Source organism: Antechinus flavipes, chromosome 2, assembly GCF_016432865.1.
Source record: "Antechinus flavipes isolate AdamAnt ecotype Samford, QLD, Australia chromosome 2, AdamAnt_v2, whole genome shotgun sequence".
NCBI classification, from domain to species: domain Eukaryota; kingdom Metazoa; phylum Chordata; class Mammalia; order Dasyuromorphia; family Dasyuridae; genus Antechinus; species Antechinus flavipes.
In genome coordinates this window covers 323,040,083-323,053,244 of record NC_067399.1, presented here as the reverse complement: position 1 = coordinate 323,053,244, position 13,162 = coordinate 323,040,083, and the positions used below count along the sequence as shown (strand labels likewise).

The window sequence follows — 13,162 nt, the reverse complement described above, 5'->3', positions numbered from 1 at the left end:
ATGTTGTTGGACTTCATGTTTGTTGTTCAGAGTTCTTAATTCTTTCATAGAAGTTTTATGTACTTTTAATATCACTAAAACACATATTCAGTGATCAGATTTTATTGTCAAAAATTATACAGTAGACCTGGACATTCTTTATTTTTTATTGCTTTTACCTTTCATTATTTTCAATGACATTTAGTATTACCATTTTTAAGTACAAATACTTGGTTAGTCTAGCACAGACCTAAATACACATTGAAATAAAGCAATATTGTAATGGTTGGACTTGACTACCTTTGTAGGATATTTAGTTTTCTAAACCCTGACTTCTGAGTACACTATGGAACATAGGAACTTTTTAATTATATGTACCTCATATTCTTTTTATTTTTTTCACTCAAAATAACATAACACAATTTGCTTTTTTGGCTTAACTTAAGAAGAGCTGAAAGTACATGAACTGTGAACATAATATTTAATTCATTTATTCTGTAGTTCTGTAAAATTAATTTGTTTGAAACATAATAGTTAATAATTATCTTTTGTTTCCAGATTGGATCTGGCTCACCTCAGCTTGGAACAGAGGCAGTCATTAAAGGTTAGTCTTTAACATAATTTGAAAGTTATTAATTTGAAATGGTTTTTATTTAATTTTTTCTTAGTCAATCAAAAACCATTTACTAAGGCTTGGGGATGCAAAGAAAGCCTAAAACAGTCCTTGCCCTCAAAGAGCTTACATTTTCATGGGGAGACAACATGAAAATAATTGGGTAAATATAAGATTAATACAGACCTGGTGGGAAAGACTAGTAAAGGTCTCCTGCAGAAGATGTTGTTATTGACACTTAGATATTCTGGGCTTCATAATTTCATAAGTGGTCAGTGAAACCTTTCCGTGCCTTCTTATTTTCTTATTCTTGTTCATGTCTTTCCATTTCTCTGTAGAGCTTCCATCTAATAGGCTGGAAGCTTGCTTATATTTAATATTTTGGAGATGTAGCCACGATAACATTTAGACTGTTTATCTATCGTCTCTTTTTTTCCTTAAATAACTAATCTACCCTTTTTCCCGGTCATAAATATTCCCAATAATATCTTTTGTATTGTTTTTCCTTTCGAAGTCATCCCTTGTCAAGTTTTACAGTTTATTTAATCCATATTATCATCTTTTGGGCTACATATTATTTTGATTCTTTTTCTGAGTTTGTGGCAATTCATTATTTGTAGAGTCCTATTACAGCATTCATGGGGAAGGGTTAAAGCATGTTACCTCTAGTACTTGTGTTAAAGAAGAGGGCTTTTGCACCAGAAACTAATTTAAAATCTATGTATAATGAGTTTAGCAATTAGCCAAGCCAAGGATTGAATAGATCAGGTTAGCTTATATTTGAAAAAAAAAAAAAAAAACTAGATGATGCTTTTAGTGATACCAGCCAACTTGCTGGTACAAACCTTCATCTTTTTAACATCATTATTAGCCCACAGTTATTGTTTAGCTATATAATATATAATAAAACAAAAAATTATCATTATAAGTAGGTCAAAAGGCAATGATACAGTACACATGAAACTGAATGGGTAATCCATCATGATATTATATCTTTCTGATTGACTAATTCAGTGGACTACTTGTCCACTTGTATACCATAGTTTATACAATCAATGGATGGTTTTCATCTACTTATATGTAACTGTTCACACTAAGAGTAATTTTTGCATTGCTGCAAAGTAATCTTAAAGAGTTCTGAAGATTAAGCCAATTAGAATAATCTCATCTTAATAGGAACATTCAGAGACTGCCATGATCAGGGAAATTTTTTGTTTTTTAATAGTATGCTTAGAATGTTTCCATGATACAATAGGGTGAATATCACTCTGAATTGTTATCAATAATTAATGAGTTATTGTTATATTTTATAATATAAAAGGTATATGAAAGATACTCTGTATGACAAAATTTTTTAAAATCTATATTATTTTATTGCATCTTTTTAAAAAATTAGTAAATAATTGTCAGATTTGATTCTCTATGCCCTGTCAATCAGTTTGTGTCTTTATAATGATATTGTCTGCTTTAGAAAATAATCTGTGCCAATCCTGCCTGTTCCTCGTCTTTTCTTCAAGGATACATTTAATGTGTGCCTAGATAATATAAATTTCTATAAAGCTATTAGGTCTAAAAACCCACTATGAAAAATCTGACAATGTATTTCAAGCTAAAACAACACATTAATAATCAATGTCTCCAATGAACTTGCAAGAACTTTAGTGATAGATTTAGGCAAACTAAAAAAAAAAATTTAAAATGGTCATCCAAAGAATAGCCAAAGAAAATAGGAAGAGGACAGCAAATAGATGCTGTCTACTTGGTAGATGGTACAAATTTGCCAGTTTTTTGAGTGCTCAATTTTTGCTGGTGGACAGTGGAATCATTAGTTTAAAAGCTATTAGAAAAGTGGCATATTACAGAATGATTTAAATGTAAAAGAAATAGCAAATATTATGCAGTTTTCCAAATTTCATTTCTTGGTTTATTGGTGTATTAGGAGCTCAGAATCTTAAGTTCATCCAGTATTTTTGCAGTTGCAACAATGCATTAACTACATTTTATCTTTTTTCCATTCTTTTAACTTAGAATTGAATGATACCTTTAATGGATAGATAACCCATATATTCAGTTTCTTAGTCCAGCCATAAGGTACAGTTTTTTTTGCATTTAAGAAACAAACATACACCCTTAATGTACTTCTTTTAATTTTTTTTTAGGAGATACAGACACTGCCAAGACTTCTGATGATATTAGTTTAAGCCTTGGACAGAGTTCTAGTTTGTGTAAAGAAGGAAGTGAAGACCAAGGTGAGATTTTCCTGTGTTTTAATATGGCATAAGATTTCAGGAATATTAGGATTTTCATTAGGAGCTGGAGTCTTTGAGTTGTTAGCATTTTGGCAAATTTTTTGGTATTTTGATATACCTTTGTTCCTAAGCTGACAACTATAATTTATAATATTGTTTTGACTTTATTTGGTGTCTAAAAAATAAAATGACAAATCACTGTCTAATTTAAATTTAAGATTTGGCCCTGGGGAAGAAAATACAAAAGTGCAACAATTCCTGCCTTCAGGAAGCTTAGATTTTAATGTAAGAGACAACTTAGTGGTTGTTGAGGAAAACTGTCTTGGTCTACAGAATCATAAGACTAGTGAATGGAGCCAGAGGACCCTTTCCAAAAGCAGGGGCGGTATTGATTTGATTATTGTTCCCAGAGAAAAAAGAGGAAAGGAAGAGGTGAGAGGAGGAAGACAGTTATTTGGGCAGAAGACACAAGGTCCTGGGGGAATGGAGTTGGAAGCTTGGTCCTGGACTAGTCACAATGATGGATTAAATGAGTTTACATAAGACAAGATTAGAAGGGAAGCAATAAACTGGGAAAACATTTTTACATCCAAAGGATCTGATAAAGACCTCATTTCTAAAATATATAGAGAAGTGATTCAAATTTATAATGGTTCAGGCCATTCTCCAATTGATAAATGGTCAAAGGATATGAACAGAGAATTTTCAGACGAAGAAATTGAAACTATTTGTAGCCACATGAAAAGGTGCTTTAAATCACTATTGATCAGAGAAATGCAAATTAAGACAACTCTGAGATACCACCACACACCTGTCAGATTGGCTGAGATGATAGGAAAAGATAACAAATGTTGGAGGGGATGTGGGAAACCTGGGACACTGATGCGTTGTTGGTGGGACTGTGAATGGATGTAACCATTCTGGAGAGCAATTTGGAACTATGCTCAAAAAGTTATCAAACTTTGCATATCCTTTGACTCAGCAATGTTATTACTGGGTTTATATCCCAAAGAGATATTAAAGAAGGGAAAGGGACCTGAATGTGCAAAAATGTTTATGGCAGCCCTCTTTGTAGTGGCAAGAAATTGGAAATTGAGTGGATGCCCATCAGTTGGAGATTGGCTGAATAAATTGTAGTATATCAATATTATGGAATATTACTGTTCTGTAAGAAATGACCAGCAGGATGATTTCAGAGAGGTCTGGAGAGACTGACATGAATTGATGCTAAGTGAAGTGAGCAGAACCAGGAGATCATTATACACGGCAGCAATACCATAAGAAATCAATTCTGATGGATGTGGCTCTCTTCAATAATGAGATGATTCAAACCAGTTCCAATTGTTCAGTAATGAAGAGAGTCATCTACACCCAGAGAGAGGACCATGGGAACAGAGTGTGGACCACAACATAACATTCTCACTTTCTCTGTTATTTGTTTGCATTTTGTTTTCTTTCTCAGTTTTTTTTTCTTCCTTCTTGATCTGATTTTTCTTGTGTAGCAAGATAACTGTATAAATATGTATACATATATTAGATTTGACATGTATTTCAACATATTTAACATGTATTGGACTACCTGCCAGCTGTGGGGGGAGGAGGGGAAAATTTGGAACAAAAGGTTTTGCAAAAAATAAATTTTTATGAATCAAAAAGAAAAAATGTGTTTGCATATACCTGAGTATTCACTAACCAGGACAAGTGTTGCAAAAGTCCATTAATTCTTGTCAGGATGATTTTTGACTGTCTGGTCTCCAGGGAACTGTTCCAAATGGTGAAAAAGTGAGCCATGTCAAGGAAGATGGGAAAATATTGGGAGTGAATGATTTAATATTCATGAATATTATTTTATTTCCATAGAATTCTTCCAAGGTAGGACTTGGCAGATAAAACATGCTTGTTTTACAGAGAGAAAAGCTGTAGTACAAATTGGTTAAAGGACTTTCTTAAGATCATACATGTTGATGAAATTTGATGACCTGTTTTTGCCTTCTATCACTTTGTGGATGATTTGTAGTGGAAATATAAGATACTAAAATTTATAAAGCTACTTTAATAAAGCCATGGTGTAATGTAGTGAGACTTCTCACTAAAAATCTCTAACTGAATTCTATTATCAGTTATACATAATTTTTAATTACTTGGATATTATTGCCAAGTTCTTCTAAAAGTGCCTTCTTGTTAGAAGGCAACATGGTTCTGTGGAAACACTGCTATCTCCAGACTCTGGGGATCTGAGTTCAAATCTTGATTTTTTTCTACCTTTGTAATCTATTACTACCTAATTGCTTGTATAATTCCAGTCTCTGGAATCTTAGGAAAATCCCTTAACCTCCTTGGCCCTTAGTTTCTTCATTTATAAAATGAAGGAATTGAACTAATTGTACTTTTGAGGTCCATTCTAGTGCCTGTCTGTGATCTTATAATGTAGTTAGCATTTAGGTTATGTCAGTCTTAGCAAATATTTCCAGCCTTTATGGAACTCTAGCAACTTGTGATTAATTTTGTTTTGACAGATCCAGTTCTAAAAATTCAGAAATCTTAGAAGTCGCCCAGTCCAGTATAAATCCCCTTTATAATAGTCCCCAAAGTGTTCATTTATCCTTCAAAAAAAATACCAAAGCCTCTTGAGATAGAGAATTTAATACCTTTTGAGGCAGCTTATTTGAATAGCTCTGATTTTTAGGTTGTTTTTTTTCTTCACACCTAGTTAAAATCTGCTTGCCTCTAACTTTTACCTCCTTGTTTTTATGGGTTTTCTCCCTTGGGCCAAGGAAAGCAAATGTCTTTGCTTTTTAAAAATAAGAAATCTCTTCAAATATTTTAAAATGGTTTTCATGTCTTCTCCCTTCTTTCTCTCCTCCACATGTTGCCCAAGTCTTCTCATTTCCTCATCGTATACCTGTGGTTCTTTCTTCTTACGGCATGAAATCCAGACCTTTCACCACCTTGGTTGAATTTTGTAATTTTCCTTATTAAAGAGTATCGAGAATTGAATATGGTGTTCTAGATGTGGTCTGATTATAAAGGTCTCAGAACAGCAAGACAAATGCCTTTCTTGTTTGGAACAGTTTGCCTCTATTATTGAACTGACAGTTTGCTAAGACCTCTAGAACTTTTTCAGATGAACTACCGTCTAGTCATACCTCCTTGTCTTCTTCTTATTCAGTTGAATTATTAACTCAAGTCTAGGGTATGGTATTTGATGTATTTGTAATATGTTCTTATTGATATAATGATATACTTGTTATATTTTGAAGACAATGATATAGACACAAGGTAAAATATAACAAGCACATAGGAAATGTATTATAATTATAATTTATAAAATTTAGATATATTATAATTATAATTCATCTTAATTTATTTGTATTGTCTTTAAAAATATTTTGCCCACCAAGTTATTTCTCCTAGCATTGTATCATTTGTAAATTTTACAAGTATGCCATCTGTATTGGCATCCAAGTCTTTAAAAACTGTGTTGAACAGAACATAAACAACATAGTTTTATAAGACATTTTATTTGAAATTTCAGTCTTAGTTGACATTTTTCCATTAATCACTATGATGTGGATTTAGTTGTTTAATTATGAGCTAACATATAACTCACATCTCCATCTTGTTCACCAAGATAACAAGTGTGAGATACTTAGTGTATGACTTGGTGAAATCTCATTATGAGTAATAGTGCAAAAAGCGCAGCCAAAAATCAATGAGATTGTAGGCATTTTTAGTAGAGGTATAGTGTCCAGAACCAGAAATATGTTATTATCCTAGTCTATCTTGCAGTCCGTTGGAACAATGGAATTGAAACTAACAAAATAGAATTTCATAGGATAGATGTCCAATCCTATGACTGAATTTAAAGAAATCAGTTTTAGAAATATAAAGGAAGAAGGTGTGACTAAAAGAGGACCAAAGGTTTCCACTGCAATCAGTAAATGCCAGCGTGTCCATGTGGCAATTAAGAGAGCTCATTTGATCTTTAGTTATTTATTCATAGCAGTATGGTTCTTTTATCTTAGAAAGAAAATGGCACTGTACTGTGCTTTTGTTCATTTGAAAAAAGTATGATGTCTTACCCTATTTGTTTGTATTAGTTTTACCAAATTATATCACATTTTCTGAAACTTAGATTTTTTTTTTTATACTCTGGAAATTTTACTTTTGTTCTCACTAATAAAATGGAACCCCTTGGTTTTTTTAGAAGCTCTCAATGGTGCAGTGAATAGAATGCTGGATCTGAAATCAGAAATATTTGAGTTCAAATCTACCCTGAGAAACATATTAACTCTGGCACCCTGGACAAATCATTTAATTTCTGTTTGCCTCATTTTCCTCAACTGTAAGATAAGGATAACAACAGGTACCTACTTTGCAAAGTTGTTGTTAGGAGCAAATGAGATAATGTTTGTAAAACGCTGTGCCTGACACATAATAGATGCAATAGAAATTCTTATTCCCTTCCTCCTTTAAACATACATAAGAGTGGCTCTGATTAACAAATTCTTATTAATGGGGAGATATAAAGATTTATAGAATCCACATTCCCCTCTCCTGATCTCAGGGCTTGAAATGGTAATTGGCTACTCTGAAATATTTAACCCAATTAAAGTGGTTTTATTTTATTCCTTCTCTGAATTTTCTGTTTACTACAGGGAAAAGATTAATGATTGTATCATAACATTAAAAATAAAATAAACTGATTTGCCGCATTCAGCAAATTTGATGAAAGTGATTAGAAACACATACTTCAGAATTTGAGAATAAACTTTTTTCTGTGTCCACTGAGAATTAGAACAGGGAAGATCTGATATATGTTGTAGTCTAGAGAGTTTAGAAGTATAAGATTCAGTCATTTTGTAGATGAGGGAACTGATGGCCCAAGGGATGAAGTGATTAGTATTGATTAAACATCAGAAAGACTTATCTGGTATTAAATTTGACAAAATCTTATATGCTTTACCTAGAGAAGCCTCTATAGCTTTTGAATTCTTAAAAAGTGAAAAAAATTAGCTTTAGATTTAAATAAGATCTTTAATTTTTAGAACTATCTAAAAGAAGGTAAATGGATTAAACTAACCTTAATTCTACCTTAATTCACAGGTGGCATACTATATGGTACCAATAAAAAAGACTGAGCTATCTTTGGATTTAGAAGACCTGGCTAGTCTCACTTTCTGACTATACCCCTGGCTACAAAGCTCTATGAGCCTGGTCAAGTCATTTAGCATTTCTTGACCCCAGTTTCTTTAGTGGTAAAATGAGGGAAGTACCAAGTTGACCTATAAATTGATTGTCCTATGATCATGTGATTTTAGAAGGAATATTGAAAAAAATGGAGCATATTCAGAAATGAATGAATAGGATAGGCAGAGGATTTTACACCTTGCAAATGAATCCTGGCTGAAGTAACCAAGAGTGTTAGACATCATAGGCTTCAGGTATTTAAAATGCTATAATATAGAAAAGGGACTGAATGGATGTAATATGGAAGAGGGGCCTAGGTTGTTATTAAGTATGTTGTGTCCCACTCTTTGTAACCCTACTTGGTGTTTTCTTGGCAAAAATAGAGGAGTGATTTCCCATTTCCTTCACCAGCTCATTTTACAAATGAGGGATCTGAGGCAAACAGGTTGAAGTGACTTTGCCAGGGTTATATAGCTAGTAATTGTCTAAGACCAGGAAGATGAGTCTTTCTGACTTGGGCTCAGTACTTCAACTATACCATCTAACTGCCTAAATTTAGAAAATTAATATTAAAACATGTAAGCTGTCTTAAAATGGAGTGGAGATGAGAAAAGGTAGTGAGTTTCCATTGACTAAAGGTGTTTTAGATGAATATTTTTTCCACCAGATCATTGATTAGTTGAAAAACTAGTGTAAATGGAAATTAATTTAATGGCATATTTTTATGCAGTGAGAATTGATAAATTAAATTTAAAGAACTGAAGAATCTTTTGAGATGGGGGACTTTAATGAAGTGATACAAAGTAAAATAAGCAGACCTAGAAGATCAATTTATACAATGACTACTAAAACGTAAATAAAAAGACCACTCTCTAAAAAGAAGTTGAAGTTTGAGTAGTGGAAAAACCTATGAAAATCTGGAAAAGGAAATCAAAAATGAAACTGTCATAACAGATGGGGGGAGGGAATTTCCAGTCCGGAATACTGTACATCTTATCAGATAAGGTTTTTACTTAATTTATTTACTTAATTATTTTTCTTTATTACAAATGATGGTTCATTCTGGAAAGTATGACATAAATGTAAAATGTATCAATAAGTATAAAAATTTTTAAAAATGCATATGTGTAAAAATGGATGAGAGTGATTAAGAATTTTACAGCTTCTTATGAGGCTTTTCAATGCCCTAATAAATGCCGACCTATAAAAATTACTATATATTCACATCATATGTATTTTGTATATATTTATAGGTTTATGGATTGTTTCTCCTGGGAGAATGTAAGTTTCTTGAGGGCAGACACTAGTTTTTGTCTTTGTATCCAGACATTTGGATATTTAATAAGTTTGTTTAATTGATTGGGGATCCAAAAACCAGTATGGAAAATCATTACATTTAGAGGGAAAGTGTCATAATTAGGAATGTGCTGTTTTGCTTATATTGCTACCCAGCAAGTGCCATTTACAAAGGAATATTCATACCTTTGATAATGCTAGGAGTTTATTCATGAAAGGGCATAGCAAGCTTAGCAAATTTAACTTTTATATAAATGTTGGAACATGTTAATAGCAATTAATATAAAATCAGTTCTTTTTTTAAATTACCTTTGAATTCTTTTCATTATGATTTTATTCTCTTTTACCATGTGTTTGTGATTACTTTGTTGTTATTGAAAGAGTGTGTGCGTGTGTGTGTGTGTGTGTGTGTGTGAGAGAGAGAGAGAGAGAGAGAGAGAGAGAGAGAGAGAGAATAAGTTCTGGCTTATTAAGGTATGGTCAATACCTTAATCAGTCAAGAGACTTAAGACATTTTCAAGTTTTTTTTATTGCACTTTATTTTGGGAGGACTCCAAAGGTATCTTATTCCTTTCTAATTCTAAATCCATGCTATTATGATACTAACAGTTGTTATAGCTCTCATTCTCAGTTAATTTTAATTTCTTATCTACAGTTAAGAATCAGTCTGGCATAATACAGAGAAAACTTGGCCTTTCAGCCAGAAAGATCTAAGTTTAAGTCTCATCTTTGAAACATACTGAGTCAGTAATTCTGAACTTTAATCTTTCAGTACTTGAGGATGTTCTCTAAAACTAAGTTGCAAAAAAAAGATTCTGACCTCCATTAGTAGAGGGAATTTCCTGTTAGAAATTCCATGTCATTAAAACTACAGATCTAGGCCATATGCTATTCAAGCTCATTTAATTTAAGCTAATCTAAAAGTTTATATTGGCAAAATGCAAGATCTATAACATTTTCTTAATTACATATTAAGATTGAATCTATTAAATTTTAATAGGAGATTTTTTTGGGGGGAGGTATTTAATATTGGTTATTATTATGGGTCCACATTAACCTCTTACTACCTTCTTCCTCCATCCTGCTCAAAAGCTAAGTAATTACATTGCCTTAATTAAGTTACAGTCATGGTGGGTTAATAGTAAAATGTTTTCTCTTTTATAATCTTTAGCTTTGCATAAAGAAAGTCAATAAAAATTATTCAGATATTTAGTGTATATCAATGTCATATACATGTTTCATATATGAATATTTAGATATATTCTAGACTTTTGATATATGGCATAAAGATTTTTAGTAATATCCTTATTTAATTTTATGGTGATGAAACTTTAAGGTGAAAATGATACATTCAGATGCAGTCTTCTTTTTTGTTATTTACAAATATGATAAGAGTCCTACTTGGGTCAAATATGGTGACAAACAGAAACTGTGATTAATTCTTCATCTTTCCTTTCCCTCTCTTTTACTAAATAGTAGAATTGGCTTATTATTGATCTTTTAACTCTACTGATTAGGTATTGTTAGATACATATTTTTCTGTTTCAAATTATTTCTCTGTTGATTTGTAAAATAGCTTTAATTTTTCAGAAGATTTCTATATAATTTTAATCAATTATGTATATTTTTTTCATTGAAATTCTACTAAACTCTTTCCAAGTCAGTTAGTTAACCATATAGATGTGATTTTTGTCCATTCCATCCATAGAATGGTTTCTTTGTATAGTTACAAATTAGGAATCATGACTGTCAATAGTGAGTGGTTAGCAGTTTGCCACTGTATTACTTAAGAAATTGTTTATGCTTGCTTATTGTATATTATGAATTCCTTCCATTGTTAAGTATTAGAAAGCAGATAACAGAATTGTGTTAATCTTTCCAAATATGTGTTTGAAACAGATTTGGCAGCTGATCGGAAGCTTTTCCATCCAGTCTCCAATGATTCCTTCATCTCTATCCAGCCTTCATTATCTTCTTGTGGACAGGACTTACCAAGGGACTTCAATGACAAAGCAAGCTCCCCAAATCACCACCATCATGTGGATCAATCTCTGTCTAATGCCTGTGACACAGAAGTAGCTTCTCTTGTACCATTGCATTCACATTCTTATAGGAAAGACCACCGGCCTCGAGGTGTTCCAAGAACCTCTAGCTCTGCTGTAGCTTTTCCAGATGCATCTCTAAATGACTTTCCCCTCTATCAGCAAAGGCGGGGTCTGGATCCAGTCAGTGAGTTAGAAGGTTCCAAACCTCATTCAGGATCCAAAGAATCTTTAGGAGAAAATTCTTGTTTATCTGGGGATTTTCAGCTTCGTGGTGAAGTGAAAAGCTGCAGCCCACAGCCTCTTGCAAAAAGTGGAAAGAATAAACCTTTGAAAGCAGACAAAAGTGTAGACAGCTTAAGGAGCCTGAGTACGAGGAGTAGTGGCTCAACAGAAAGCTATTGCAGTGGAACTGATCGGGATACTAACAGTACCATTAGCAGCTATAAAAGTGAACAGACTAGTTCAACTCACATAGAAAGTATCTTATCAGAGCATGATGATTCTCCTAGAGGAGGAAAAAAGAATGGTAAGAAAAAAGAGATCTTTATTAACCAAGAGGAAGATAGTAGCTATACCAGTGATAACAGGACTAGCAGTGAAATGACTGCTTTGAAATTGAGTACAAATAGTGATGTACAGGAAGCCACAGATTCCAATGCCTTAGATGATGTACATAGTCAGAAGGGTCTTAGTACCTCTGCATCTGAAGAAGCTAATAAAAATCCTCATGCAAATGAATTTACTACACAAACAGACAAGACTGTTGGAAAAACTGACAAAAGAGAAGAGCAGAGTGATAAATCAACTGTTTCAGTTGACTCAAGACTTTGTAAGGATATTAGTGGAAAACAAAAGGAAGGAGACGTGCGCCCTAAGTCCTCAAGCTTAATCTACCGCACAGCCTCTGCTCACAAGTCAGGCAGGAGACGAACAGGAAAAAAGAGAGCTAGCAGTTTTGATTCAAGTCGTCACAGGGAATATGTTTCTTTTCGAGGTATATCTGCTACCAAACCTCACAGTGCTATATTTTGTCATGATGAGGACTCAAGTGATCAAAGTGATTTGAGTAGAACTTCAAGCATGCAATCAGCTCATCAGTTCAGCAGTGATAGCTCTTCCAGTACCACCTCCCATTCATGTCAATCTCCTGAAGGAAAGTACAGTGCTTTAAAGACCAAATACATTAATAAAGAAAGAAGTGCTGATTCTGAACATACACACAAGGCTCATGTGGGTCCTGACGGAACTAACAAAAAGCGCTCATCACGTCGGACTAATAGCACAAACAGTACCAAGAGCCGTGCCCGAGTATTGAGCCTAGACAGTGGTACTGTTGCATGTTTGAATGATGCAAATAGGCTAATGGCACCAGGGAGCATTAAACCACTAACTACTTCAAAATCAGATCTTGAGGCCAAAGAAGGAGAAGTACTAGATGAACTATCTTTATTGGGAAGGGCTTCACAGTTAGAATCAGTCACTCGATCTAGGAATAGTTTGCCAAGCCAGGTTACTTTTCCTGAAGGGGAAGAGCAAGATGCCACAAGTGGAGGTAAGTAACCAAGCTACAAAAAGAAAACTTTACCAAGTGAAACTACTGCAGTGTATTACTTAATAGTATTGCTTCATGTAATATTTGTCTGTATTCCTATATATTTATATAACTAAATATGTAGTTTTGTCATTGAATTGGTCTTATACCTTTTGCATCATTTGTTGTAGACACGCAACAAAATGTTTCTGTAATTATTTAGTGAAAATAATTTTGAATCCATTATTGATGGCACTCT

The 13,162-nt window shown here is 33.2% G+C and overlaps 1 protein-coding gene across 1 annotated transcript in view; it reads left to right on the top strand.

Moving 5' to 3' along the window:
- The window catches only part of PCNX1 (pecanex 1), a 221,085-nt gene that overhangs the window by 63,531 nt on the left and 144,392 nt on the right, over window positions 1-13,162 (top strand). Inside the window, exons 4-6 of the mRNA XM_051977680.1 lie at window positions 538-583; window positions 2,752-2,841; window positions 11,227-12,924. Of these exons, the coding sequence (XP_051833640.1) occupies window positions 538-583; window positions 2,752-2,841; window positions 11,227-12,924 (1,834 nt within the window). The remainder of the gene's footprint in view (window positions 1-537; window positions 584-2,751; window positions 2,842-11,226; window positions 12,925-13,162) is intronic.